This window comes from Macaca thibetana, chromosome 14 (assembly GCF_024542745.1).
Source record: "Macaca thibetana thibetana isolate TM-01 chromosome 14, ASM2454274v1, whole genome shotgun sequence".
In the NCBI taxonomy this organism is placed as follows: Eukaryota; Metazoa; Chordata; class Mammalia; order Primates; family Cercopithecidae; genus Macaca; species Macaca thibetana.
In genome coordinates, this window is record NC_065591.1 from 2,266,879 (window position 1) to 2,292,720 (window position 25,842).

The following is a 25,842-nucleotide window of genomic DNA, read 5'->3' on the forward strand; positions in this document are numbered from 1 at the left end:
AGGCTAGTCTCGAACTCCTGAACACCCGAACTCAGGTGATAGACCAAGTGCTGGGATTATAGGTGTGAGCCACCACACCGGCCTAAGGTGTCTGTTTTAATGTGAATGCTGGTCAGCAGTGCCTGAATTCCCACTGGAAGAGGGTATAATGAGGCACATTGGGCCACCCACGGTCATCATGGCCTGAACTAGCTTTTCAGGTTTACTTTAGAATGCGTTTGGCCAAGAGGTGTCCATTCGGTTGGTTGGGGTTGCTTAGAATTTTACTTTGGGTTTAAACCAGGGAGTAACTCCAGGTAGCAAGGGCCCTTTCTGGGAGGATTCTCTGTGTTCTCTTTTGGGAGAGGCCCTGTGTTGCCTGCAGTCACTTCCACCCTGCCCCTTGGGCACACGAGGAGCACACAGTGTCAGTAGGTTGGCAGGAGGGATCGGGCAGCCAGGGAATGCAGTATGAGATGGGCTTGGGGTCGGGGCTGGGTGGGCTGCAGGACTCCTCCTCCTCCTAAGGGACGGCAAAGGATGGACACACTGCTCCCTCCTGAGCATTTGAGGGTCTCTGTCCTGCCCATCTATTTCCTGTAAGTGTTCCTTTGAAGAGCTGGAGGCTCAGGCCTGAGCCATGTCTCAAAGGGGCTGGAGGGGAAGAAAGACCTCGTCCTACTAGGGAGCCCACCCAGCCCCTCAGCGGGCGGTGGTTGGGGGGTGGACAGGCTCTGGGGCTAAGCAGCCCCTGCGCTCCCCGTCCTTGCCAATGGGCTTGGTCTAGACTCTCCTATCTTCCCCTACATCGTGGGGTGGGGCTTGCTCTGGGTCAGGCTGCTTTTCCCTAGTTGTGGGGTGGGAGATGCTGGCACATTTAACTGACCCCTGGAGGAAATGAGTGCCTGGGAATTCATGTCTAGGGCTCCCAGCAGCCTCTTTGCGGGCCAATTTGGAAACTGTCCCCAGCCCTGCATTTTAGGGGGTTACAGAGTCTCTCAGCAGGCCCTCCTCCCCTGCTGCTCCCAACTTCCAAGCCTGCACTGGTTGGGGTAACAGGATGGTTCAAGGAGCCCCCTCTCTACTTTCCACTATGTTCCCTGTGGGGAGGGAAGAGCAGTTTAAGGAATAAGGTATCCCAAAGGCGCACAGCAGACCGGGGGCCGAGGAGGGGGTCCTGCTTCCCCTCCTTTTCTCTAGGCTGAGCCACAGCAGGTCCTTGAATCCTATTTCCCAGCGGATGCCAGGACAGCAGGCCCTGGGGGAGTTCTCTCTCGAGCCTTTCAGAGGGACCAGAGGTCTAGCAGCCACCGGGAACTCAGATTCCTTGACTGTGTGGGGCATGAACTCTCCCAGCTGAGAAGGGGCACAAGGTGCCAACAGGGCCAGTGGCCAAGGGAGACGCGGCTTGTCGAAAGAAGAACCTGGGCCCTCGTCTTCCCTTTCAGGGTGGGCATCTGACCTGCCCCCTGGACAGGCTCCCAAGCACGGCGGAGGCCAAACCTTCCCGGCTGCCGCCCACCCAGCCACGCTGACTTGGAAGCTTGAGCATTCAGCGGCCTCCATCCTGCCCGGAAGGACCAGGGACCTGGCCCCGGCTTCCCCGCAGCGCCCTCGGGGGACGTCTCAGTGCCTCCCGGAGCCCGGACCAGTGCACCAGAGCTGAGGGCCCAGAGGTGTCAGGGTGGCCGGGCAATTGTGTGAGGACGACGCCCCACAAGTTTGCGGCCAGGGCCCAGTAAACCCCTAGGGGTGGGAAAGCGTCGGCCCAGCCAGCGGGTAAAGCCCCCTTCACCCGTGACCCAGCGGCTACGACCCCGCGTCCTCATCTCGGGCTGGGACCGCCTCTGCATCTGGCCTGAGCGGGACCGTGGGATCCCGGGGAGCCCCGCCTCGCTGCATTGACGAAGCCCAGGAGGAGCGACAGTTACCGCTTCCGGTCATGACCGGAAGTGCTGGGAACGGCATTCGTTCTCCATACGAGATGATGCACTTCCTGCCTGGGGCGGCCGCTGTTCTCGCGGTTTCCGGCAGGTGGCGCTGGGACCACGGGAAGCCGGCCCGGCTGTCGGTTAGCCGTCGAGCATTCTGGGAATTGCAGGCCTAGCCCCTCCTCTTCCTGTTCTTTTTGGTCAATTCCGGTCTTGGTTCCCCAACAAATGCCGTCGTTTCCGGGGCCGCTTCCGAGCCGGACCCAAGGGCCGGGGCGTAGAGGGGCGGGCGCATGCGCACAGGGCTACACATCCCGACAGGCGTCGGGAGTGGAGGCCCAGTGCCTTGTGGGAGTTGTAGTTCTGCAGGTGCGGAAGCCGCGGCGCTCCGCCGGCAGAGCACTCGGTTTCCCAGAGGGCTGAGCGCGCCGCGCGGACGTGCGGCGCCGACCAAGATGGAGATTGCCGTGCATCCTTGAGCCGGTAGGTTTGTGCTGAGGGAGGACGGGCCACGGTGGCCGGCCGAGCCTCCGGAAGGTCACCGAGCGCAGCTTTAACACTTGAGCTCGGAGGCCCCGCTGTGCTCGCCGACCCCCGTACCTTGCGACCGGGCCCTTGGCACCCACAGCATCCTCTTGAGGCCCGGACCCGGGCCTGTCCAGCCCGACTTCGCACCGAGAGCCAACTTGGCACTGAGAGTTCGTTCTTTCCCTGGCGGGGAGGTCTTGCTGGCACATAGAGTGGAGAAAGGCCGGGCTCTGCATTCATGTGGAGAAAGAGACGGCTTCCTTCAGTCTCCGGACATGAAGGAGTCAACTCTGCCCTTCCACTCATTGCCGGATCTCGCCGAGAACCCCGAGAACGGACTCCCGGAGTCCCTGTCTTGCAGCCCGATCCTCGCTCCCCCTCGGAGTGCCCCGCTGACCAGGCTGCTTCTGGCCGCGGCGGCGTTCTGCTGCAGAGGACGGGAGTGCGAATCTGGGAAGCAGGGGTCTGGTTGGAACTCCAGCGTCGTCTGCAACATACTGTGTGACTTGGGCAAATTATGTCCCCCGCCCCATTCCTGCCAGTTTTAAAACGGTCATCAGTGTGGGGGGTACTGGGTATCGCCTTTCCCTGGGGTGGCTTCTTCACTGAGGAGAGTCAGGCCTCAGAGGAATTGAGGTCCTTCCTGTGTTTGACCTGGTGGAGGGCACTGACAGTCCCTAATAGTACCCCTGACCCCATCCTTGTTGGGTGCACAAGACACAGGTCACCCTGGGCGGGCAAGGAGTGTTGGTAGCAGGAGAGGAGTCAGTGGATGGATGGCCGAGGACAGTGAAGAAGGGTGTGGATGGGCCGTCTTTTTTGCTTGGAAACGCAAGCTCTGAGGTACCTAGTCACTCTACCACTAAATGGGTACAGGAGGCAGCATTTGTCTGCCCAGCTGGAAAGGCAAGGTATGTGCTGAGTGTTACAGGAGGAAGGTCACTGGAGGTCGCTCCAGGAGCTGCGGGGATTTGCTTCTGCCTAGCAGGGCTGCTCAAGGTGATGGTCGACACCCCACTTTCCTGAGAGCTTGACCCTCAGATGCCAGGGCCTTGGCTGCAGATTCCTTGGGAGCTCCCGGGGATCTTCCAGCAAATAGGAGCAAACCTTTTCCCCATGGATCAGGAAGGTGCTGGCTCTTTGTGGAGTACCAACTGCTCACCCTGCACAGCAAGCAGCTTATAAGTGGCCCTCCTGCCTGATCTCGGCCCTGGGTTTAAGCCCTGGGTGGCTGCTTACTACTAAAATCGCTTAGTAGCTCCAAGCTTGCCTGCAGAGGGTTGGCACGATTAAATGAGGTAACGAGTCAAAAGTCCCTACCCTGAGTCCTAGCCTGTCAGGGGCTCTGAAAACCCAGACTTAGGTCGGTCCTGCCTGGCACCTTAAGGGGTGACAATGTGCTGGCACTGGACACAACCTGTTTCACACATGTGTGCTCTGGTCTGAGGTTGGTCCTCTCCCCCACCCCACCCACCTGCAGTTGAGCAGCTGAACAGCGGCAATGCTGGGGCACTCCCAGGCCTGAGACGACCACGCCTGTGCCACTGAGGACCTTCAGCAGGGCTCCATTCACCTGGCCCACTTGGCTGTCCAGTCACACTCCAGTGTCAACCACTGGCACCCAGCAGCCAAGAGAGGTGAGAGGAGGGCTTGGAGGGGGAGGCGGGACTCCACCCTGTGTGGGACAGTTCTGTCAGTTGATTCTCTACTTGTCCAGGGGCAGTGGATCTGCAGGGGGAACTCATTCTCAATACTGTTCCTCCTGAGAGACAAACTTCCTGGGCCGTTTTGGTTTAGGTGTGGTGTGGCCCTGGGGACCCATGGCTGATGCAGGGACAGGTGAGCCGTCCCCCAGCGTGGAGGGCGAGCACGGGACGGAGTATGACACGCTGCCTTCCGACACGGTCTCCCTCAGTGACTCGGACTCTGACCTCAGCTTGCCCGGTGGTGCCGAAGTGGAAGCACTGTCCCCGCTGGGGCTGCCTGGGGAGGAGGATTCAGGTCCTGATGAACCACCCTCACCCCCGTCAGGCCTCCTCCCGGCCACGGTGCAGCCATTCCATCTGAGAGGCATGAGCTCCACCTTCTCCCAGCGCAGCCGTGACATCTTTGACTGCCTGGAGGGAGCGGCCAGGAGGGCTCCATCCTCTGTGGCCCACATGAGCATGAGTGACAATGGAGGCTTCAAGCAGCCCCTAGCGCCCTCAGGCCGGTCTCCAGTGGAAGGCCTGGGCGGGGCCCGTCGGAGCCCTGCCTCCCCAAGGGTGCCTCCGGTCCCTGACTACGTGGCACACCCCGAGCGCTGGACCAAGTACAGCCTAGAAGATGTGACCGAGGTCAGCGAGCAGAGCAATCAGGCCGCCGCCCTGGCCTTCCTGGGCTCCCAGAGCCTGGCTGCCCCCACTGACTGCGTGTCCTCCTTCAACCAGGACCCCTCCAGCTGTGGGGCGGGGAGGGTCGTCTTCACCAAACCAGTCCGAGGTGTCGAGGCCAGACACGAGAGGAAGAGGGTCCTGGGGAAGGTGGGAGAGCCGGGCAGGGGTGGCCTTGGGAACCCTGCCACAGACAGGGGCGAGGGCCCTGTGGAGCTGGCCCATCTGGCTGGGCCCGGGAGCCCAGAGGCCGAGGAGTGGGGCAGCCCCCATGGGGGCCTGCAGGAGGTGGAGGCACTGTCAGGGCCTGTCCACAGTGGGTCTGTGCCAGGTCTCCCGCCAGTGGAGACTGTTGGCTTCCATGGCAGCAGGAAGCGGAGTCGAGACCACTTCCGAAACAAGGGCAGCAGCCCTGAGGACCCAGGTGCTGAGGTCTGAGAGGGAGATGGCCCAGCCTGACCACACTGGCCACTGCCATCCTGCTGCCTTCCTAGTGGGGCTGGTCAAGGGGCAGCCTGGCCACTGCCCAGCTGGAGTGGGAGGAAGCCTGCAGGCTGCCTGTAGGTGGCACTGGAGGCCCTGGCTGCAGCTCTGGGTGGCGTCCTCCCGAGCAGAGACCTGCTGAGGCTCCTGGGGTGTGGGGTGTGGGCTGGAAGCACTGGCTTCCTGGTGGGGACAATAAAGGTTTTGGGTCTTTCTCAGACTTTGTGTATATTTAGGCCCTGCTTACTCAAAGGGGTCTGTCGGCAGCAAGAGGTCCCCACACCTGACAGTGCTGGACCACTCGAGGGTGGCTGACACCTGCATCCCTTAACAGCAGATCACCCAGGTGACAGCAAGAGTTGGTAACCCCAGGCCGCCTCTAGGGCTTGTGGCTCAGTGGCAGGTGTCCAGCGAGTACCCTCAATGGGCCTGAGTGGGTCCAGAATCTGCCCTCCCCCAACCAAAGCCCACAGGATGCCATCAGCCCCAGGCCTAGTGCGGACCACAGCTTGGGAGGCGACAGGGAGATGACAAAATGGGTCTGGACAGAGAAGGCTGGGGTGTGAGTGGGCAGTTGCGGGGCTTGGGCAGGTGTTTGACTGAGCCAGGGGTCCAGTTTTATCTGGGTGTTTTCCAGGCTCCACTGGAGATAAAGCAGCCACTGGCACCAACAGGGGCTGTGTCCTAGCGCCATAAACACCAGCGTGTGCTGTACTGGCCATTGGGTGTTGTGGGGACAGCTGACAGACGCCGTGGGTGCCCAGCCTTGTCTTCCAGGAGCCAATCACCTGAGCCCCAAAGGACCTTTTGGGTCTTAAGTGGCAGAAATTCTAACCAGTAGTGTTTCAAAAAAAGATGAGTCTCTTGTCAGGCAACACAAGTCAGGGCAGGGGTGGGTGCAGACCCCACAGCAGCTGCTCAGTCTGGATGGGGGTGCTCCCCCGTCGCACCGCAGGGCCAGCTTTTCTGCGGTGCACGCTGGTCAGTTTCCAAGTAGGGTTACGGTGGGGCACGTTTTCTGCCCGGGGAGTAGTGCCTGTCAGGGTAGACAGCCCCATGACACTGCGGTGCCCCCAGGGAGGCCGGGAGGGACAAGGAGCGGTTCCTTTGGGTGAGGGTCTGGTGAGGCACCAGGAGGGCCATTGTCTGCTGGGGGGTCTGCTGCCCCCTGGGGGTTCCGCTGGAGGTCGGCAAAGGTCAGTGCACAAGACCCAGGGTGGCCTGCTGAGGTGAGATGGCCCCACATATGGCAGGCCAAGCAGCTTAGGTGTCCGAGGAAGGCTGGCCAGCCCCGGGTTGTTCCTGGCCATCTAAACCCCCTCTGTGGTCAGAGGCCACCAGCCGGCTTCCCCCGCCACAGTGTCGAGAGCCTGATGGGAAGGAAGGCCCCCCTGAGTGGTGGGAGCCAGCAGGGCAGGCCCAGGAAGGGGAGAGGTAGCTGGCTCAGAGGCAAGGGCCAGGATGCCATGACTCCCAGAGTGAGTCCCCACAGGCCAGCCTGGGGAAGATGGGGAGCCCAGAGACAACCAGGCCTCCTCCTGCACTCCTGGGACTAGGAAAGCAACTCCCGTGAGGCTGAGGGGCCCTTTTGCCCCCTGAGCAGGACAGCCTGGTAGGGCCTGTGCCAAGCAGAGCCTCAGGAGTCTGAGTGAACCACATTTGACCCTGGCCGAGGCTCCGTCAGAGGGTTCCCACACCGCCCTGAAGAACCATGTCTAGCCAAGGCCTCCTGAGACTCCCAGGCCAGGCAGGGAAGGCAGAGTACACAGCACAGCCTACGGCCCCCACCTGCTCCCACCAGCTGCTGCAGGGTGGGTGCCCATGCCCACCCTCATCCCACGCTCCCCAAACAGGCTTACTGCAGGGGCTGCCACCCTGGGCCAGCATGTCAGCCACAGAGGACACGAGCACCGAGCAATAGTTGATCTGGAGGAGGGAAACATGTCCGGGAAGCTCCAGGGCTCTCAGGACAGCAGGGGACAGGCAACCTCCCCATCTCCCCTCTCCTGCCAGGGCCCCGCTGCCCCGGGACTCCTCCCTCTGGGAGCTGCCACTCAAAGGCGGGGTGGGTGAGGCTCCCGTGAGGCATGTAGAGTGAAACGTGAGGGGTTGTGAATGTGACACCCTCATTTAAGGCTGTGGCCTCTCAAGTGGCAGGGTGGAGCAGGCACAGGTGGGACGGCCCCCTTCCCCAGGACCTTCCTCCACCCACTGGGGTGCTCCTGCCCTGGCTCTGGTCTGGCTCATTTCTGTGAACGACCGGGCAGGGCTGTGGGCAGGTCCCAGTGGCCCCACGCGGCCACCCGCCTCCCGTCAGGGAGAGGAGCTCCAGGGCTCGCTTGCCTGTGACTCCAGATGCTTGATGCGTTTTTCTTGCTCCCTCAGCCCCCCGAGGTACTTGGCAACGAAGTCCACTCTGCAGCAGGAGCAGGCGGGTAGCTGTGGATGGCCACGCAGCACTCCGCGTGTGGGGAGCCTCCCCATCCCCTCAGGCCTCCCTGTGTGCCCGAGTCTGGGTGCCCTGGCCCTTTCCCTTCCCCCCTCATGCCCAGATCTGGTGGCACCAGGACCCCTCAGTGCACCTGGCACAGGTACAGAGCGCTCTGTGCCTCCCTGGCAGGGCTGGGGTGCCGTCGCTGCCTGGGCACACCACCCAGCAAGACGGTACAGGGCAGGCAGTCGGGGACAGGCCCCTGCAGCCAGGGCTGGAGGGAAGCGGGGGTGGGGAGTCCCACTCCTGAGACCACAGCAGGGAGGGCGCCACGGTCACTGTGCACGCTCCCTTTTCGCCTGGCCGGGCATCCCAGCAGGGTCCCGCACAGGTCAGGCTGGAAAGTGAGGCCCTTGGGCTTGGCCAGGGCCCTGCCCCTACCCGTTCAGCTTCGGCTCCCCAGCTCAGATCCTCTGTCACTGACGCCAAGGGCACATCCCTGCTTAAAGGCAGCCGGACACCCACCAGTGATCAGGACAGGCCCCCGCACCTGTTGGCGGTTTTCCGCAGCACCTCCCCCTCGCTGTCCCTCTTCCGCTTCTCCATCTTGCTCAGGAAGTTCTCCTTCTGCACTGTCTCCCAAGTGACGACCTTCTGGTCCAGGGGGTCTGGCAGGTCTCTCTCTGGGAAAGCGGGGCGGCAGTCAGCGTTACTAGAGCACATGGGCCTCAGTGGCAGAGCCCAGGCCTGGTCCCGGGGTGAGGTAGGCCCGGCAGGAGTGAGTGGGGCCCAGCCAGCGGATGGAGGGAGAGAACAGCCCTGTGCAGGGACGGCCAAGCTGCAGGGGGACGGGCTCAGCGGTGCCAGCCTGCACAGAGCCCAGCCGAGGACCCACGGGGCTGAGGAGGGGCCCAGGTCTCTCCAGACCCGCCTCCGGCGCACAGCCCCGCCCTGGGACCCACCGCCCCGGCCTCACCCAGGTGCTCCCGCTTGTGCTCGGCCTCCTTCTTGAAGACCCTGCGGAGGGCCAGGCTCAGGTGGCTGAGCAGGATGAAGGGCGGGGCCAGGGCGGGGCGCTCGTGGTACTCCACAATCAGGTTGTAGCGCTGGAACTTCCAGAACATGTCTGCGTTGCCCTGGACCACCTGGAACGTGTAGCTGCAGGGACACAGCCGAGCCGTCACCTGCCGGCTCCCCACGCCCACCTGGGGGACGCATCCCACCTGTGCCCTGATTGCTGTCGGGGAGCCCTTTTTGAAACCGAGGCCCAGCACTGCTTCTGCACTCTCCTTGGGTCTTCCCCTGTCCGCTCTGCTCTCCTGGACAAGCCCAATGTTCTCGCCACAGCACCCGTCCCCCAAAGACCCAGGCCCTGCTTCCTGGGACCAGGAGGGCGGCCCACAGAGTTCGAGGTCTTGGGCAGGCAAAGCCCCGCAGTCCAGGCTGTGCCGCCTCCTATCTGCCCTGGGGCACCAAGCCCTGCTGCGGACCGCGAAGGAGGCGGTGTTGGGGAATGACCCGCTGCTCCCTCCGCTCCAGGGCGCTCTCCTCCGGGGGTTGGGTGGAGTCACCTGAACATGGCGATAAGCAGGTTCATGAGCAGCACGTTGGTGACCAACAGGAAGGTGACCAGCAGGAGGATGACCAGCCAGTTGGCGTAGAGGCTGGGGCAGGATGGCGAGTCCTCCAGCAGCAGTGGGTGGGTGGAGCAGTTCACACGGGCTTCTGGAAGGCAAGGGTGCCGTGGGGAACACCGTGGGGACCAGACCAGGGGCAGCCACAAGGGCGGCCTCAGGCAAACGCCCTGAGGTAGAGAGCTTAGTCTCAGTGTTGAACCCAGGGGACACAGGTGCTAGTTAGGTGACCCACTGTCCCAGTTCACCCAGGATGGCCTAGGTTTTAGCACCGAAACCTCCATCACAGCAAACCAGAACCAGATGGGTGGTGAGCCCCACCCTGGGCCCCCTCTGCCATGTCTGCTGGGCTTCCACCAGGGACTGGAGTCAGCCAGGGCCACAGGCCCTGGAGGTAGAGTCAAGACCCCCGGAGGGATGGAAGGTGGGGGACAGAGGGGTCACGGGACACAGGTTTCTGCCGGTTGTTGCGTGTGTTAAAACCTCCACCCCTCATCCCAAAAAAGCCTCTGCTGTTGAAGGTTAGGGGAAGTTGCTGAGGAAAGGGAGATGGGGTCCTTACTGCAGGACGTCTCAGAGCCGTTACAGCACTAACCCCTGTGATCATACTCCAAGCTGGGGAGTAATGCCGCCACCTTTCCAAAATGTATTGCGCCAGCAGGCTCCAGACAGGGCTCGCTGCAAGCCCTGAGGGCACCGATCCCACACTGGGCCACTCAAGTCAAGAACATTCTTCAGGCAGTGCACTCTGGGAGCTGGCAGGCTGAGCTCCCTCGGCCCTGGGCAGGGATACCCTGGAGGGGCAGCAGATCTCACTCCAGTCCCTTAAAACCAGAACCTCACACCGGCTTCTCCATTGCAGGGCTCAGCCTTAGACCCCCACCCCACCCCAGCCTGCAGGGCAGGAGGAGGGAGGAGGGAGCCACAGTGGGAGTCAGGGTGCTCAGGATCCCAGCCAGAGGCCAGAGCATGCCCCGGCCATCCGGGACCACATATCCCCTCCATATCCTAATGGGAGCTCCGCTCTCTCCTCCCTCCCCAGCCTGCATGCTGGGTTGTGTCTGTGTGAGCCTGTACATGTGTTTGGATGTGCCTGGCACACATGCTCATGTGTGAGTCTGTGTGAACACACTGGCACACACACAGGCACATTCAAGTGTGTCTTGGTGCCTGCCAGCTCCAGGTTGCCCTGTGGTGGGTTCTGGGGGTCTCCCTGTTCCCAGGTTCCTGCCTCTGTGCCTGGGTCCTGAGCTGGAGGGGTCCGTTCTCCTTCCTGGGGTGAATTCCTGCCTTGTTTCTCCCGAGTGAGTTATTGTGACACATTGGCCCGTGTGTGAGTTATTGAGTGTTTGTGTGTGCACTGGCAGCCAGTGAGCACCAGCCCTCCCCACGCTCCCACCCCAGGCCTGCCCCTCCTCTGCCCGCCCTGGCCACCTCCAGCCCATGAATCTGTTCCTGGGCAGACTGATGACCCCTCTTGTCCCCGCACGCTGGAGGAGCGGGCCAGGGCCAGCCTGGAGAGCCTGTTTGTGAAGCCGTAAATCTGTCTGATAAAAGCAGCTCTGAGGAATGAGACCCCCACACCCTCCCCGACTCTGTGATTTGGGAAGGCGCCACCAGGCCGGGCTGGAAATTAAATTGTCCCTGGGGCCTGGAGCCCCAGAGAACAAGCTCATCACCACAGCTCAACCCCAGCTCCAGCTTGGCACGAGTGCAGAGTGGGGCAGGGGGCTGTCCTGGGCTCTGAGGAGACCTGCAGGCTGTGCAGAAACTGTCTGAGCCTCAGTCTCCCTCTCAGCCCAGCGTGTGTGAGTGACTCTCTGCCCAGCAGCCCAGCGTGTGTGAGTGACTCTCTGCCCAGCAGCCCAGCGTGTGTGAGTGAGTGACTCTCTGCCCAGCAGCCCAGCGTGTGTGAGTGACTCTCTGCCCAGCAGCCCAGCATGTGTGAGTGAGTGACTCTCTGCCCAGCAGCCCAGCGTGTGTGAGTGAGTGACTCTCTGCCCAGCATGTGTGAGTGACTCTCTGCCCAGCAGCAGAGGGGCTCACAGTGAGTGGCTGAGTTCAGCCTGAAGGGCCCAGACATTTGCTTGGCAGCTGAACTGACCCCAAGGAATTGCAGCTCAGAGAGGGGAAGTGACACATCTGAGACTCAGTGTGCGGCCGGGGCTGGCCCTGTTGTAGGCGTTTCAGCACAGGGTTCTGAGATCCCAGCAGCACCGCAGACCTCCCTGAGAGATCCCAGCAGCACCGCAGACCTCCCTGGGGCAGCACTCGGAGCAGGCTCCTCGGGAGTCTGTTTCCCGCCTTCTCCCATCGACAAGGAGGCCATGGCCAGGCCTGTCTCCCCATACGGGTGTCTGGGACTGGCCCGCCAGAGAGGCAGCCACTCAAGAAAGGGGGGACCCCCAACCCTGCCCCGGCTGGAGGCGCCTGTCTAGAGCTCCTCCTGCCCCGAGGGGCCCTGCGGACAGGGCAGTGTTGGAGACCATATGGTGAGGGCGAGGTGGGGTCGCAGGCAGGCAGGGTCTGGTTAAACTAATGGCCTGGAAAATGAATGCCTGTGATGAGCAAACACCAAAATGTCAGGAGGGGCTGCGGGGGCTAAGAAAACAGCCCAAGGAAATGAGCCGCGCTGGGAGAGGCGATTTCCATCACGGCGTCGCCCACGCCTGTCCCGGAGGCCTGTGTTTGCTCCGGTCTGGCCGTCATCCCATCAACAAATATTTATCGCAGATCCTGAGCGCCACTCCACAGAGGTCAGGGTCAGGCCTGGGCAGCACGTTGTGCCATGACTGCCCCATGCTGGGCAGCCCCAGCTGCCTGACACCGCCTGAACAATGTTTCCAGCACCTTCTCTGCTGGATCTCCAAGCATACGGCACCCCTCGAGGGCCCCAGGGGCTGGCTGGCTGCTGGCCCACCTTCCCAGAGGTGTGCGTCCCGTCCCAGGTCGGCTCCTCACTGAGTCCCAGCCATCCCAGGGGACTGCACAGGTCCCTGCCCCATCCCTGAGCTGCCCCATCCCTGAGCTTCCTACCAACCCATCAGCACAGAGGCCCCCATGGCCAAGCGGCTCTGTCCCCCCACCCCGCCCTCCCCACTGCACTGGCTTATGAAAAAGTTTCCAGAGCCTCCACCAGCCCCAGCCAGCTACAGGGGTCGGCCTGGGGACACCCACAGGCACGGACAGGCCACACACACACGTTGGGGTGGGTCCCCAGGAGCAGCCAGGGTGCCTTTAGGAGTGGCCGCATGGTGGAAGGACGGCATAAGGGCTCTGGTGGGTGGGTGGGTGACGGGGCACCTAGGTCAAGCAGGGCCCTGTGGGAGAAGGGCAGAGGCCAGGGCCCGTGAGGAGAGCCAGAGGGCCCAGACCCTGGATGATAGCTGGGACAGCCTTTGGGCGTACTCTGTGCCCTTAGTGACTGCCCATCCCTTCGCCCCCGATGGACCACCCCCAGAGCAAGACTTGCCGCTTGGCCTTCCCAAGCAGGAGGCCAGTCCTGGCTGCCTTGGGGTCTCCTTGTGTCCCCTTCCCAGCCCAAGGCCCCAGGTCGGGGCTTCGTGACTGGAGCTGCCTCTGCCTCGGGAACCAGGCCTGGCCCTTTGGGGTGTGGGGGGCCTGGGGACCAGGCCTCAGCCACTTTTCCCATCTCTGCCCCAGGCTGGGGTCTCCCTGGCCCCAGCAGACCCCTCTGGAGAGACTCGTGCCCAGGGCTTGTGCACACAGGGCTCCACTTGCTCCCCGCCCCGCCCCTGCTGGCTGTGTGCAAACCATCGATCTCATCCAGTGGGATCTGCCCGAAGATCTGCAGGTAAGGCCGGTAGAGCACCCGGCGGAAGATCCACTCCAGGCGGCCGTCATGGGGGTGCAGCAGCGCCTGGGTGGTGACGCCGTAGGCCACGAGCCACACGCTCAGAAAGAAGAGGAAGAAGAAGACGTCCTTCATCTCCACAGGGTGGGGCAGAAAGAGGGGCGTCAGCGGCCAGCCAGGGGCCCGGGCAGGGGCTGTCTGTCCCTCCAGGGCCAGGCCCGGGGCTCACCATGCGCTCCACCACGATGATCTTGGGGCCCAGCTGCTTGTGTATGGCAAAGATGTGGATCAGCCGCAGCGTGAACACCATGAAGTCCATGGCGAGGACTGTGCGGCCAGCCTCAAACGCCAAGGGCAGCATCCTGGAGGGTGGGAGGCTGATGCGGCTGTGGGGCCCAGAGAGGGGCAGAGGCTTCCCCAGGGGCACACAGCATGCTGGGTGTGGGCAGGGCCAGGGCCAGGCCAGGACTCCTGAGGCCCTGAGTGGCTTCATTTTTTGTTTATTTATTTTTAGCAGACAGGGTCTTGCTCTGTCACCCAGGCCGGAGTGCAGTGTCGTGATCACAGCTTGCTGCAGCCTCAAATTCCCTGGTTCAAGTGACCCACCCACCTCAGCCTCCTGAGTAGCTGGGACCACAGGTGCCACCACCACGCCCGACCTGAGTGGCTTCATCTGGAAGCCTGCCCACAAGCCCCCCTGGGCCCCACAGACCTGCAGGTGACACCCACGATGAACAGGAAGATGGCCACCATGTCACACTTGTTCCAGTTGTCCCCCACATACAGTGTGAACTTCTTCAGCAGGTGTGTGTCCTCATCTGTGAAGAAGCCCTGGGAGGGAGGCAGGCAGTCCACTGATAGCTGTCCAGGCCCCCTCGCTGGGGACAGCCCTACCTGGACAAGCTCGGATCTGTAAGGATCAGGGTTCAGTGTGCCATGGGGATCGGGGTTCCATCTATGACCAGGGCCCAGGCTACCAGTGGGACTGGGGGTCCACTGAAGCTATTCCAGGGCTGTCTGGGGACAGAAGCTGAGATCAGTCTTCACTTGGAGTCAGGGCTCTTTGTGCCCAGAGTCTAGGGATCAGTTTATTCAGTGTCTGGACTCAGTCTGTGATACAGGTCAGGGTTCAGACTCTGACGAAGGAGACCATGGTCATGCTCAGTCTGGGGCAGGGATGAAGGCTCAGTCTGGAGCAGGGCTCAGGGCTCGGTCTGGAGCAGGGCTCAGGGCTGGGTCCTTGACCAGGATCATGGCCACTGGTGACTGGGAAGGTGGGAGGCCCCATGCTGTTCTTGTTCTACAGATGGGTAGCCCCACCCCAAGAGGGCAGGACCCAGCTTAGGTTGCCCAACCTGAAGCTGCAGAGTGGAGGGGACCCAAGCTAGTGTGGCCACCTACCTGCCGGATTTCCTCCAGCACCAGTGTAAAGACCCAAAAGTAGAGAGTGACCTCGGGCCCCGAGGGTCCCTGGGGGGGCGGCCTGAAGTCCAACAGCAGGACATAGGTGAACAGGAAGAGGAAGGCGAAGTACATGACCACATTCCCCAGGAACACAGTCACGGGAGCGCCCCAGAACTTCCGCCAGCGTGTGAGCAGGAAGACAGCATGCGGGCCTCGGCCACCCTGAGCCCTCGGCGCCTCCACCATCTCCTCCACCCTGTGCCGCAGAGAAGGCCGCAGCGGTGAGGCTGGCGCCCAGCTGGGTGCCCCACCACAGTCCAGCCTCCCAGCCACCACCCGCCGGTCCCCTCCACTCTGCCCGGCCCTCTGCCTCGCACCGGCTGTGCAGGCCGCACAGCAGACTCTTCTCCGTGTCCAGGCTGTCCAGCTCCTGCAGGTCCTCCAGGCCTGTCCTCAGGGAGGCTTCCTCACTGCAAGCACAGGAGAGCTCAGGGCCTGCAGGAAGGACTCCCAGAGGCGCCTGCGTGGCTCCGGGCGCTCGGCCATCAAAGTGCCCACTGGGTGCAAGGACTGTGGGGAGTGGGACCTGCAGGGAGTCTGGACTTGGGGGCTACAGAGTCAGGCTACCACCAGCACCAGCGAGGCCCAGGCCCTCCCTGTGGTTCCGGCACATGCACTGGTACCTGCCCCAGCCAGCAGGCAGCCCACAGGCCTGACCCACCTGAAGGTGATGAGGTTGGTATAGACGAGGGCGGGGCAGAAGAAGGCTCCTAGCAGCCGCAGAATGGGCGTGCCCGCAGCCATGTCCCCCCACCAGATCCTGGTCAGGAAGGCCTGAGGTGAAGGCAAAACTGTTGGCTCCACCTCTGCCCCTTCGCCCAGGCTATGCCCTGCCCCAGGAATGCCCAGGTGCCTGGCCCACGTGAGCTGAAGGGGCGCCCAGCCCAGCCTTCCCTCCCGGAGCCCCCGTCCTGGTGGGGGACGTGCTCCTCGGGACGCTCATCGCAGGGGTGTGGGTTGAGCTGCTGTGCCCTTCACTAGGGAAAAGATTGGGCTTGGTGGTTGGGAAGGACTGAGAGGAGGAAGTGGCACTTCCGCTGACCCCAGAGGCAGGAATGTGCCTGGTGGAGGAAGCCGGGGGGCACCTTCCAGGAACAGAAGCCCCACCCCGCTCCCCTGTGCTGGGGACGGGAGTGACAGGGCAGCCGCAGGCTGCGAAGTCAACTCAAGCTGGGCCCAGCTCGCCTGCCAGCCCTGCCCCCTGGCAGCTCTCCCCCAGGCCAGCTGGCACTCACCTGCACGCCATCGTGGGCAAAGAAGGCCTTGGCGTCCGCCTCGGTGGCCAGGTGCAGGCAGGTGGTCTTGCTCCAGCAGCGGTTCCGGCGCACCAGCAGGGCGAAGGCGAGGTCCTCACTGTTGCTGTAGCACTCAGAGAAGAGGTCTGCCCCCGGAGACCCTGGCCGCTAGGACAAGACACCGATGCCCGGCCCCCAACGCCCCTCCTCCATCCCCCGCCCAGACCTGGGGTCTGTGGCCGCACCCTGCATTCACCTCCCAGGGCCCAGCCAGGCCTTCTGCCCCCGCCTGGCCTGCTCTGGACCCTTCCTGACCCTTTGTCCTTCTCTGGCTCTTTCCCTCCCCCAGCAGGATGAGGGGGCCTCCGCCGCCCCGAATGTCCCTTGTCCCGCGGCAGGGCCCAGTGCATGCCTGGGGCGTGAGGCTCTATCTTCCTCACCACGTGCCCAGCGGTCCCACACTCAGGGTCTGGGTCCGCCTCCACCCCAGGCAGAGCCGTCTGTCCTCTCCTACAGAGGAGGCCACTGAGGGTACCTGGAGCCCCACAGCGGTAACAGGCGGCCCTGGCGAGGCCCAGGACCCTTTGTCTGACCCTCTATCACATCCTCCCCCGACACGCGGGCCTGGCCCCGGCTGGTCACTCACCCAGGGCCAGCTGCTCGTACTTCGCCTCGCGCATGGCTCGGGCCGCCTCGGCCTCCGTCTCCAGGTGTGACATCTCTTTGAGGATTTTGCAGGCAGCCAGAGCGGCTGCCACACCTTCCTGGCCCTAGGAGACCCGGTCTCAGGAGGCCGTCCCTCCCCCGCCCCCACGCTGGGCCCACGGCCTCGGCTCACCATGGCCCAGAAGTAGGTGGCCATCTCGTGGCGGTTCTGCAGCACGGCCCACAGGAAGAGGTCCCGCCAGGGGTTCTCACTCTTCTGGTTCAGGTCCAGCAGCCACTTCTGGCCTGTGGGCTGCTTGGCCGGGCCCTTCTCCTGGAGGACATGGGCGTCGGCCTCCCACTGTGGCCCTTGTCTCACCCCCCCGTTCCCTGGAGCCCCGCTCACCGCCTTCCTGCGGCCCCCCGGCCGGCCGGCCTGGTAGAATCCTCGGCAGGCGTCCTGCAGGAAGTCCTTGAGTACACGGGAGACCTCGTGAAGGGAGAAGGCAGGTGGCCCCGTGGGTGGCTCCCGGGCCTGCTGGGCACCCAGGCCGGCCAGCGTCAGCCGGGCCTCCTCCTGCTTCCGCTGCAGCAGGTCGAAGAGCAGGCTCTTGGGCGACACGGAGCGGTAAAGCTGCTGCAGCCGCCCATACGTCAGGAAGTCAGCCACGTCCGCGCCGTTGTCCACAAAGAGGCGCACAAACTCGGGCTTGTTGCTGACCAGGGCGTCCACCATCACCTCCTCCAGGTCACAGGACTTGGCGGCCATGGAAACCCAAGGGAAGGGGGGCAAGAGAGTGAGTGAGAGACAGGAGGAGGGGGTCCCAAGGAAGGAGAGAGCGGGGAGCACAGGGACCCCATCCCCAGGGCCAGGTCACGCAGACTCTCGCGCTCTCCTGCACCCCAGCCTGCCCCCTGAGTTGGGGCGGGCACAGAGGGGCCAGTCGTGAGAAAATGCTGAGGGTGTCAAGACCCCCTTGGGCTTTGGGGACAGCTGGCACCCAGCCGGCTCTGCCTGGGCCAGTGAGCGAGGCAGAACCCCGGGCGGAACCGTGTGGCCTGGTCTTGCCCCAGACTTTAGGACAGTTGGGCAGAATGGGCTCAGCCAAGCAGCCCGCAGGGTGCAGAAGCAGGCAGCGTAGGCAGCTTGGGCAGTGCCGGGAGGGGGAGGGGGAGGGGGAGGGGGAGGGGGAGGCGGGTGGGCCAGACTGGGAGGCACCTTCCACTCCACGTCCCCATTGAAGATCTCACTCTTGGCGATGTCCACGTGGTCCCAGGCCACGGCCAGCTTGAGCTCATCCAGATAGTCCTGAGGCTCCTGGCTGTGGCTCTTGCAGGCTGTGGGCAGAGCAGGCGGGCACTGGCGAGGGTGAAGCTGAGGGCCTGACAGAGCTGGGGCACAGGGTCCCCGAAGGTGGGCTGCCTAGAGACGCGGAAACGGGAACTTCACGCTGGGACTTGAGGGGGCACATGTGCCACTTCTGAGCACCAGCAGGAGGCATAAGACTTTGTGCAAACCACAGGAGAAGGCGCACTGCCCTGGTCTGTGTCAGTATGGCCCATCTGCTCCCATGTGAGGCACCTTCCTCGGCCGCAACGGGGGTACCCCAGCTAACACCTGGGCCTTGAGGCCACTTCCTGGATGTTGTCAGGGTAGCACGCTGGGCCATGTTTCCTCCACAGGCAAGGGCATTTGACCATGACTTGGTGAGGTCACCAGGGTCACTCGAGGGAGGCCTGCAGCACCTGGGCCGGGTGCATCTGCTGGAAACCGCCGTCCTCGCCAGCCTCAGCCTCCACGGTCGTAGACCCCATAAGACTACGGTACCTCTCTCAGGCCGCTGGGACCAAACTGAGACTCATGAGAAGGGGTGGGGGAGCTCCTAAACAGGGAGGTTCCTAAACAGGGGGGCTCCGTTGACCTCCTTGTCCTGGTGAGGTTGCTAAATCCCGAGCTACCCGCAGTCCAGACACCCTTCCCAGAGCAGCCCCTCACTCAAGGTGTCCCCAGACCCTGCTCAGCAGCGCCCCTCCCTGCTGGGGCTATGTCTGCCTGCCAGCAGCCAGCCCTTCAGCACGTGTTTGTCTCCAACAAAAAGCACATCAAATGCTGATCAAAATTTTCCATCGGCGGGTGAACGGATGCATCAGCCACAGTCTGTCCACAGGCTGGAACCTGACTCCGCCTTACAGAAGGAATGAAGCATGAAATGGTATACGCTGCAACACGGATGAACCGTGAAACCCTCCCGCTCCTGCAGGGAGCCATGGACACGAAACGCCCGTCGGCAAATCCATAGAGACAGGAAGCAGATTGATGGTTCCCAGGGGCTGGGGGAAAATGGGGAGTGAGTGCCAAGGGGTATGGGCTCCTTCTGGGGCGATGAAGGCTTCTGGAATTAGATAACAGTGATGGTTGCCCCACCTCGCGAATATACTAAAAACCACTGAATTGGCCAGCGTGGTGGCTCACGCCTGTAACCCCAGCACTTTGGGAGGTCCAGGCGGGCAGATCACGAGGTCAGGAGTTTGAGACCAGCCTGGCCAACATAGTGAAACCCCATCTCTACTAAAAATACAAAAAATTATCTGGGTGTGGTGGCGGGCACCTGTAATCCCAGCTACTTGGAAGGTTGAGGCAAGAGAATCGCTTGAACTCGGGAGGAGGAGGTTGCAGTGAGCCGAGATCGCAGCACTGCACTCCAGCCCGGGCGACGGTGCGAGACTCCATCTCAAAAAACCAAAAACCAAAACAAACAAAAAACAACCTCCCCCACTAAAAAAAACCCCACTGAATTGAGAGCTTTAAGTATAGTTTTAAGCTGTGGTAAAAAACACATGTCATAAAACTTGCCAAATACAGAGAGATGCATGAATCACGTGTCATCTTTCCTGGGAAGGGACAGGCGGGCGAGCGTCCCAAACGGCCAGGCTGCCAAACCCCAGAGTGTCTCCGAGCATGAAGCCGCCTGATGGTGCCTGCCGTGCCCACCCTGCCCGCCCTCACCTTTCACCAGCGCCTTCAGGATGACTGTGTCCAGCTCCTCGGAGCCCTCCTGCTCAAAGTCGTACACGGTGAGCAGCTGCTGGTGTGACGTGATGTTCTGCAGCTGGGCACCAGAACAGAGCCCCGATGGGGCCGCCTCAGCCAGGACAGGGGCAGGGGCAGGGGCAGGCTGTGGTCGACACCAGCGGAGGCACAGGCAGTGTCCCCAGGTGAGCTTTGCAGCCTGCGTGCCCACCACCCACTGGGCCCGGCCCGGGACCACCCGCAGACCAAGGGGCTGCCTGCGTCCCTCTGCTCCCTGTGGGCCTGAAGCGAGAGCGGGTGGGGAGCCCGGCAGTCTGAGGTGGGAGGAGTGGGCTGGAGGCTGCATCAGCAGGGGCTCTCCCAGAGGACCACCGCCACCCCGGGAGGAGGGTCGGGAGGACGGGGGGGGGGAATCGCATACCAGCTTGGTCCAGTGCACGATGTCCTCCCAAGAGAAATGCTCGCTGGGGAACTTCTCCTTAAACTGCTTCTCAGCCACCCTGGGCACCAGGAGGTGGGGCTGGTTCACCAGGGCAGCGAGCACATCGGCGATGCCCCCTGAGCCTGCCAGGATCAGCCACGGGGCAGCCTGCTCCACGGCCCTGGAGATCCTCTGAGACGGGGAGGGAGGGGAGAGTGGAGCCCAGATCATCCCGGCGACATCTGGCTGCAGGTGTCAGGGGGGCCCCCCATCCCTTCCAGCCCCGTCCCAGGGGTGCCCAGAATCCACCAAACCCCTCCACAAGGCTTCAGCCAGCCAGGGGGCCTCAGCCAGGCCCCTACCTCCAAGGTGCTGGGATCTCCATTGACCAGCAAGCAGAGGACAGGGATCTCGATGCTGCCAGTGCCTGTGGACAGGGTACCGGTGAGGCCTGAGGACTCTCTGCCTGGGGTGACCACCCGGATCTCAGGCTCTCAGGCCACCACATTTTCTGGTCAAAGCTAGCTCTTCCGAATAAAGTGAGGGCTTCGTCTGGGCCATGTGGCACAGGCCGCTATTACAGCCCCTGCCATATGGGGGCCGAGGGCTCCAGTTCTAACCCCCACTGCCCAGCACACGGACTTTGTGGCAAGAGCTGGCCTACGGCTGTTAAAATACAAAGTGACATGGAGGAAACGGAGTCCCCAGCCCTGCAGGTGCACCGCCACACCACACACACTCATGCTGAGCGTGGCAGAGGCAGCATCTCGACCATCGAGGGAGCTCTGCTGGGCGGGCTGCTCCTGACCGCTCAGCAAACCAAAGAGGTAAGGAGGGAGTCTTCAGGTTTCTCCCCCAAACAGAAGCTGCAAATGAGACTTCTATATGTGAAGCCCCCAGAGAGTCCTGGACCTGCCCCCGTCTTCTGTGAGGGAGCAAATTGACTGGAGATGCCTTAGAATCACCCACAGGGAACTGAACTCCCAGGCGGGCCCCTGACTTTGAAAGGTGCCTCCTGATTGAATCTGGAGGATAAACCAGACCTGGCCAAACGGTGCCCAGGCCAGCAGGGCTTCCGCAGAGCAGAGCAGGGCCCTCTGCCTGTGTCCCCAGAGTTTGATGAGATTTTGTGTTTTCATTTCTAAAGAGTGCTCAGTTGGCCGGGCACAGTGGCTCATGCCTGTAATCTCAGCACTTTGGGAGGCCAAAGCAGGCGGATCACCTGAGGTCAGGAGTTCAAGTCCAGCCTGGCCAACATGGTGCAACCCCATCTCTACTAAAAAAAAAAAAAGCCAGGCATGGTGGCACATGCCTATGATCCCAGCTACCCAGGAGGCTGAGGCAGAAGAATTGCTGGAACCCGGTAGGTGGAGGCTGAGATTGCACCACTGCACTCCAGCCTGGGGGACTGAGTGAGATTCTACCAGAAAAAAAAAAAAAAAAAAAAAAGGCTCAGTTGGCCTTGCCAAGAAATTACGGCAGCCCGAGGCCCTGACTCTCCACCCCACCCGGCACGGGCAGCGCTCCCACCCCACACGGCAGCCCGACGCCCTGACTCTCTGGGCCATCCGGAGAACAATTCCCGAAACTGGCCACCCAAAAACTGCCCACAAAAAACCATTTTTTGTTTCTAAATATTGTATATTGTTCATAGACGTTATAAATAATTATATGCTTTGTTTATGAATATTATTTACACACTAGCACTTTCTTAGTAAGTCCAGCTTTTGAAAGTGCGACTGGCCAGAGGTGCCCATTTCTCGGGTGACGCTGCCCTCTGGTGGCAGCGTACCTCATGCCTGGTGGCAGGAAGTAGCCCTCTTTCAACTCACACCCCAGAGCCTCTGACCACGGCAAGGCCCAGTGAAAACAGAACTGCACCGGCTCTGGTGGGAATGTCACTGCCCAGCCAGACCCACTCTATCCAGCTGTGCCTCCTGCACCGCCCTGCCCAGACAGCTCCTCCTCCCAGGCCCCCACGGCCCAGGTCTCCAGGTCTCGGTGCCCAGCCATGCTGGCTGCGTTCTGCCTGGGAAGCCCTCCTCCTCCTCCCTGGCGGTCACTCCCACCCTCCCATAGGCGGGTCCCTGGATCCCCACTGGGTCCCAAGGCAGTTGGCCGCCGGCGGCTTTCCTGGGTGGCTGGGGCGGGCCTCACCCCCGTAGCCTGTCCTCTGCTCCGAGATGTGCTTCTCCAGCCTGAGCCGCAGCTCCGTCAGCCCATCGCCCTTCCCCGGGGGGCCTGGCTCCACCAGGATGAAGTGGGAGAGGTTGCTGTCCAGCGAACAGAGAGGCCCCTGGCTGCTGCCGTCATCCTCGGGGTAGTGGACAGGAATATCCTCCTGTGCCCATTCAGGGAGACGAGGCTGAGCCCTCGGGAGGCAGCTTGGGCTGGGTCCCGCTACGGGATCCTCCCTGCCAGGCCATACACACTACACTATGGGGCCCTGCACAAGGCTTCTGCCTGAGCCTTGGTTTCCCCACCCTTCAGACAAAAGGAGGGACCAACAGCTGGGGCCCGGGGACCCTCCTTCGACAGTCAGGGGCAGGGGCGGTGGGGAACAGGTTCTTTTAGACAGAGCCATGGAGACAGCCGGGGCTGCCGGAAGCTCCTCCTTCCCGACTCTAGGGCTGGTGTCCAGACATCCACCAGGGGCAGCCTGGGCCTCCCTCCGCAGTGCCTTAGACAGACCCCAGCATGGGGGACGGAAGTTGCTTGTCCAGGCTTGGACAGGGCTTGGGGCCTGGGCCCACGTGGTATAGGAGGAGGCGAGGGACCTCGCCACGTTCTACACTGGCCGTTCCCTATGCGGTACTGCCACCTGCCGGCCGCGTGCTTGCTCTGTCCGATCCCTGCTCCTCCTCCAGCCCGAATCCTGTCCTCCCAGAGCTCTCTGCCCGCTGCCCAAACCCTTCTGAGTCCCTGCCTCCAGGCCCCCAGCAGTCGTGGTGCTGGGAGCTGGATGTGCACCTGGGCCTCCTCCAGAATGCGGCGGTGCAGGACGCGGCCCAGAGAGGCCATGCCGACGGCAACCACACGGGCCTTGGTGGATGTGCTGGCCAGCGAGTGGTCGCGCACGGCCTGCCCGATATGCCGGGCCAGGCCCACGTGGAGGGCACTGGTCAGGATCCAGGCTCCTGTGGGGACGGAGGAGGGGCTCACTGTGCCGCACTGCCCGGGTCTTTCCTAGTTGGCCCCACGCCCTAACACCTAGGCCCAATCAGCAGCCAGTTACCTGGGAGTCAGTGGTGGGTGCTGGGGAATACCTCAAGGCGGGGTGGGGAAGTCGAGGCCCAGAGAGGGCAAGACAGCCACCCAAGGCAGGGGACTGGGCAGCAGTGGGACTGGCTGGGCCCAGAACCTGTGAAGTGGCACCCCCACCCCACCTGGAGCACACATGCTGGGGCCCAGTCCTTCCACTGGGCTCCCTCCGGGACAAATCCGACACAGCTCTGTCCAGCTGCCTCTGCTGGGCCAGAATCCCAGGATGTTTTCCCAAACTTTTACAAAGCCCTCGGCCATGTCTGGCTGGAAGATCTCTTCGAGTTTGCCACAGTCATTTCTTTAGTGAGGGTCCCTGAAACCTCAGGCCCTTCTCCAGGGTGTTGCATAGGCCAAGCTGCCTCAAAAAAGAGCCCAGTCATTGGACTCTGACCCCTACAGCTGGCTGGCCCAACTGCCTCCCCAGGGGGTCCCACCCTGTATACACCGGGGTGCTTTGGTCCCAGGTATGTGGGAGCAGGGACATCTCGTAGTGGAGGGGGCAGCTCTAAGGAAGGGCCAGGCCCAGCTCGGGGAGGCGCTGGTCCAGTACGTAGGCACTGCTGCACCTGTGGGTACTGCAGAGGACAGGTGGGCAGTTTCGGGAAATGTTCTCCTGATGGTCCAGAGTCAGGACCTCGGGCTGCCGTGTGGGGTGGGGTGGAGAGTCAGGGCCTCGGGCTGCCGTGTGGGGTGGGAGCGCTGCCCGTGCCGGGTGGGGTGGAGAGTCAGGGCCTCGGGCTGCCATGAGGGTGGGGGCTCACCTGTGCTCTGAGCCACCTTCACCAGCCCCTTGCGCAGTACGTCCCGCAGCCAGGACTTCATGGCGAAAGGCTGCTCCTCGCCCACAAGGGACACCACCAGGTTGGGGGCCGGCAGGTGCCACTCAGCAAGCAGCAGGTCAAAGAGCACAGACGGGGCCACTCCGCTCAGCACCCGTACAAACTGCAAGGCGGGGGCTGCAGCTCAGGGCTTTCGGGGCACGGGAACTGCTGGGCATTGGGGTGGGCTGGACGCAGGAGGCACTGAGGAGGCGCTGAGCATTTGTGGGCTGGACATGGGGGGCACTCAGCACTGGGGACTTGTTGGGCATCAAGGGGGCTGGACACGAGGGGACACTGGGCACTGGGGAGGTTCTGGGCATCAAGGGGGCTGGACACAGGGGGCACTGGGGAGGTGCTGGTTCCTGGTGGCAGGTAGCAGGAGGAGAGTGGCCCCCAATACCCCTTTTGGGACAGAGCCAGTCCTCCTTTGACCTGCTGTGTGACCTGGAGAGTCCTGACCCCTCTCTGGGCTGGCGTCCTCCTCAGTGAGCTGAGGGCACTGGTCAGAGGTGGGGCCTTGGATGCGCTTAACCTTGCACCTCCAAATCTCTCGGGGGGACCTCAGGGGTCCCGGTTATCACAGGGAGGTAGGAGGCTGGCCAGAGCCACTCCTTCCAGCTCTGGAACTCTGTTTGTCTGGGGGGTCTGAATATGGCCCCCGGGGAGCAGACCCCAGGGGTGGGGAGGACCCTGGCACTCAGCTTCCAGGGAAGGAAATGGGGGCTCATGGGTTCCAGGTCAAGGCAGACATCGCCCGAGGCCTGGGGACTGCCCCTACCTTGCCTCGCTTCTTCCCAGACCCTCCAAAGTCGACCTCGCCCCTGTGCAAGCCTAGCCCCTGCCGGTCTTCAGCATCCCCGGGGCTTCCGGGACAGGGGCCTTGGACATCCTGCATGACAGCCTCTAGAGATGCAGGGATACCCCGGCCCTTGAGGGTTGGGAATGCCTATCCCCGCCTCCCTCCCCTCAGGGGGCGAGTGCTGCCTTCCCCTAGGAAGCCCCTCTCCAGCCAACATGCACAAGGAGACCTGGGGACTGCCCCAGGCATCTCTGCCCCAGGGACCTTCTCTCCAGCCGGGCCCTGCCCAGCGACCCCCTGCAGCTCTGTCTCTTGCTGTAGCACCGCCCCAACCAAGCTCCTTTCCAGGTGAAGGTGGGATGTGTGGGGCTCTGCCACTGCCTCCTGGTTCCTCTACTCACCCCACTCTGGGCACCTCAGGTCAGCCACACCTGCAGACGCTTCTCCAGAGGCCTTTTGTGGGGATGACCTGGAAACTCTGGAAGACTCAGCAGAGGCCTTGCAGCCCCCTGGCCACACAGCCCACTCACTCCCAGGACAGGGATGCAGAGCCCCTGGGTGCACCTGGGCAGAGATGAGAAGGTGAGGCAGGTGCCCTCAGCTCAGGTGCAGGAGGCAGTGTGGACAAGGGACCACCTTCCTTGCCCAGGAGGTCCAGGAGGCCCAGGACACACAGAGGGGAGGCCTCGCCCCGGCCCACACAGCATCAGCGGCAGAGCTCTTCCCTCAGCGCTCCCGCATCAAGGGAGAAGAGGCCTCATGCACCTCAGCCCTATTCCCTCAACCCTCATGGGGCTCACGTCTCCCAGCTGCCTAGTGAGGTCGGGCATCTCAGTCCCTCTCTATGTGGCAGGGATCCAAGGATCGGCACTGTCCCCTCAGTGCCCTGCCTCCATCCCTGCCCACAGCCTCATCTCTCAGCTGCCCAGCCCCAGCCTGGCTGACCTCGGACTGGCTTGGCCCCACCTCCTTCCGATTGCTTGTCTGAAA

At 62.7% G+C, this 25,842-nt stretch overlaps 3 protein-coding genes and 1 long non-coding RNA gene across 5 annotated transcripts; 2 read left to right on the plus strand and 2 right to left on the minus strand.

The window, feature by feature from the left end:
- Positions 1-2,111: 2,111 nt before the first annotated feature.
- Positions 2,112-3,921, minus strand: LOC126935865 (uncharacterized). Its single transcript, XM_050757978.1, has one exon. It carries the CDS (start codon positions 2,742-2,744, stop codon positions 2,112-2,114), a length of 633 nt encoding a protein of 210 aa, XP_050613935.1. The 5' UTR covers positions 2,745-3,921.
- A 45-nt stretch (positions 3,922-3,966) lies between these two features.
- TSSC4 (tumor suppressing subtransferable candidate 4) lies at positions 3,967-5,509 on the plus strand. Its single transcript, XM_050757923.1, has 2 exons — positions 3,967-4,075; positions 4,236-5,509. The coding sequence occupies exon 2, from the start codon at positions 4,259-4,261 to the stop codon at positions 5,246-5,248; it is 990 nt and encodes a 329-aa protein (XP_050613880.1). The 5' UTR covers positions 3,967-4,075; positions 4,236-4,258; the 3' UTR covers positions 5,249-5,509.
- Positions 5,510-5,596: 87 nt separating this feature from the next.
- On the minus strand, positions 5,597-24,948 carry TRPM5 (transient receptor potential cation channel subfamily M member 5). The gene is made up of 24 exons (XM_050757848.1): positions 24,832-24,948; positions 23,994-24,174; positions 22,939-23,105; positions 22,126-22,309; positions 20,331-20,395; positions 19,969-20,160; positions 19,524-19,626; positions 17,736-17,854; positions 16,923-17,273; positions 16,710-16,850; positions 16,518-16,641; positions 15,872-16,017; positions 15,298-15,410; positions 14,954-15,046; positions 14,574-14,832; positions 13,885-14,003; positions 13,402-13,534; positions 13,133-13,307; positions 9,296-9,449; positions 8,701-8,882; positions 8,275-8,407; positions 7,637-7,709; positions 7,153-7,219; positions 5,597-6,663 (listed from the first exon to the last, which is right to left on the minus strand). Exons 1-24 carry the CDS (start codon positions 24,946-24,948, stop codon positions 6,557-6,559), a joined length of 3,498 nt encoding a protein of 1,165 aa, XP_050613805.1. The 3' UTR covers positions 5,597-6,556.
- Positions 13,238-14,789, plus strand: LOC126935892 (uncharacterized). 2 transcript variants are annotated; one of them, XR_007719336.1, is made up of 3 exons: positions 13,238-13,316; positions 13,690-13,976; positions 14,724-14,789. It is a non-coding gene; the product is annotated as an uncharacterized LOC126935892 (long non-coding RNA). The 2 variants fall into 2 exon arrangements; XR_007719337.1 differs by having other exon boundaries at positions 13,256-13,316; positions 13,687-13,976.
- Positions 24,949-25,842: the final 894 nt, after the last annotated feature.

What these genes read in the sequence shown, in the direction of transcription:
- LOC126935865 (XM_050757978.1), bottom strand. Translation starts at nt 2,744, where the DNA reads ATGAGTGGAAGGGCAGAGTTGACTCCTTCATGTCCGGAGACTGAAGGA.
- TSSC4 (XM_050757923.1), top strand. Translation starts at nt 4,259, where the DNA reads ATGGCTGATGCAGGGACAGGTGAGCCGTCCCCCAGCGTGGAGGGCGAG.
- TRPM5 (XM_050757848.1), bottom strand. Translation starts at nt 24,948, where the DNA reads ATGCAGGATGTCCAAGGCCCCTGTCCCGGAAGCCCCGGGGATGCTGAA. An exon ending in GCAGAGGACAGGCTACGGGG is followed by an intron (nt 20,396 to 22,125) that starts GTGAGGCCCGCC and finishes CCCTGTCCACAG; the next exon opens with GCACTGGCAGCATCGAGATC. An exon ending in CCACCTACTTCTGGGCCATG is followed by an intron (nt 16,642 to 16,709) that starts GTGAGCCGAGGC and finishes CGGGTCTCCTAG; the next exon opens with GGCCAGGAAGGTGTGGCAGC.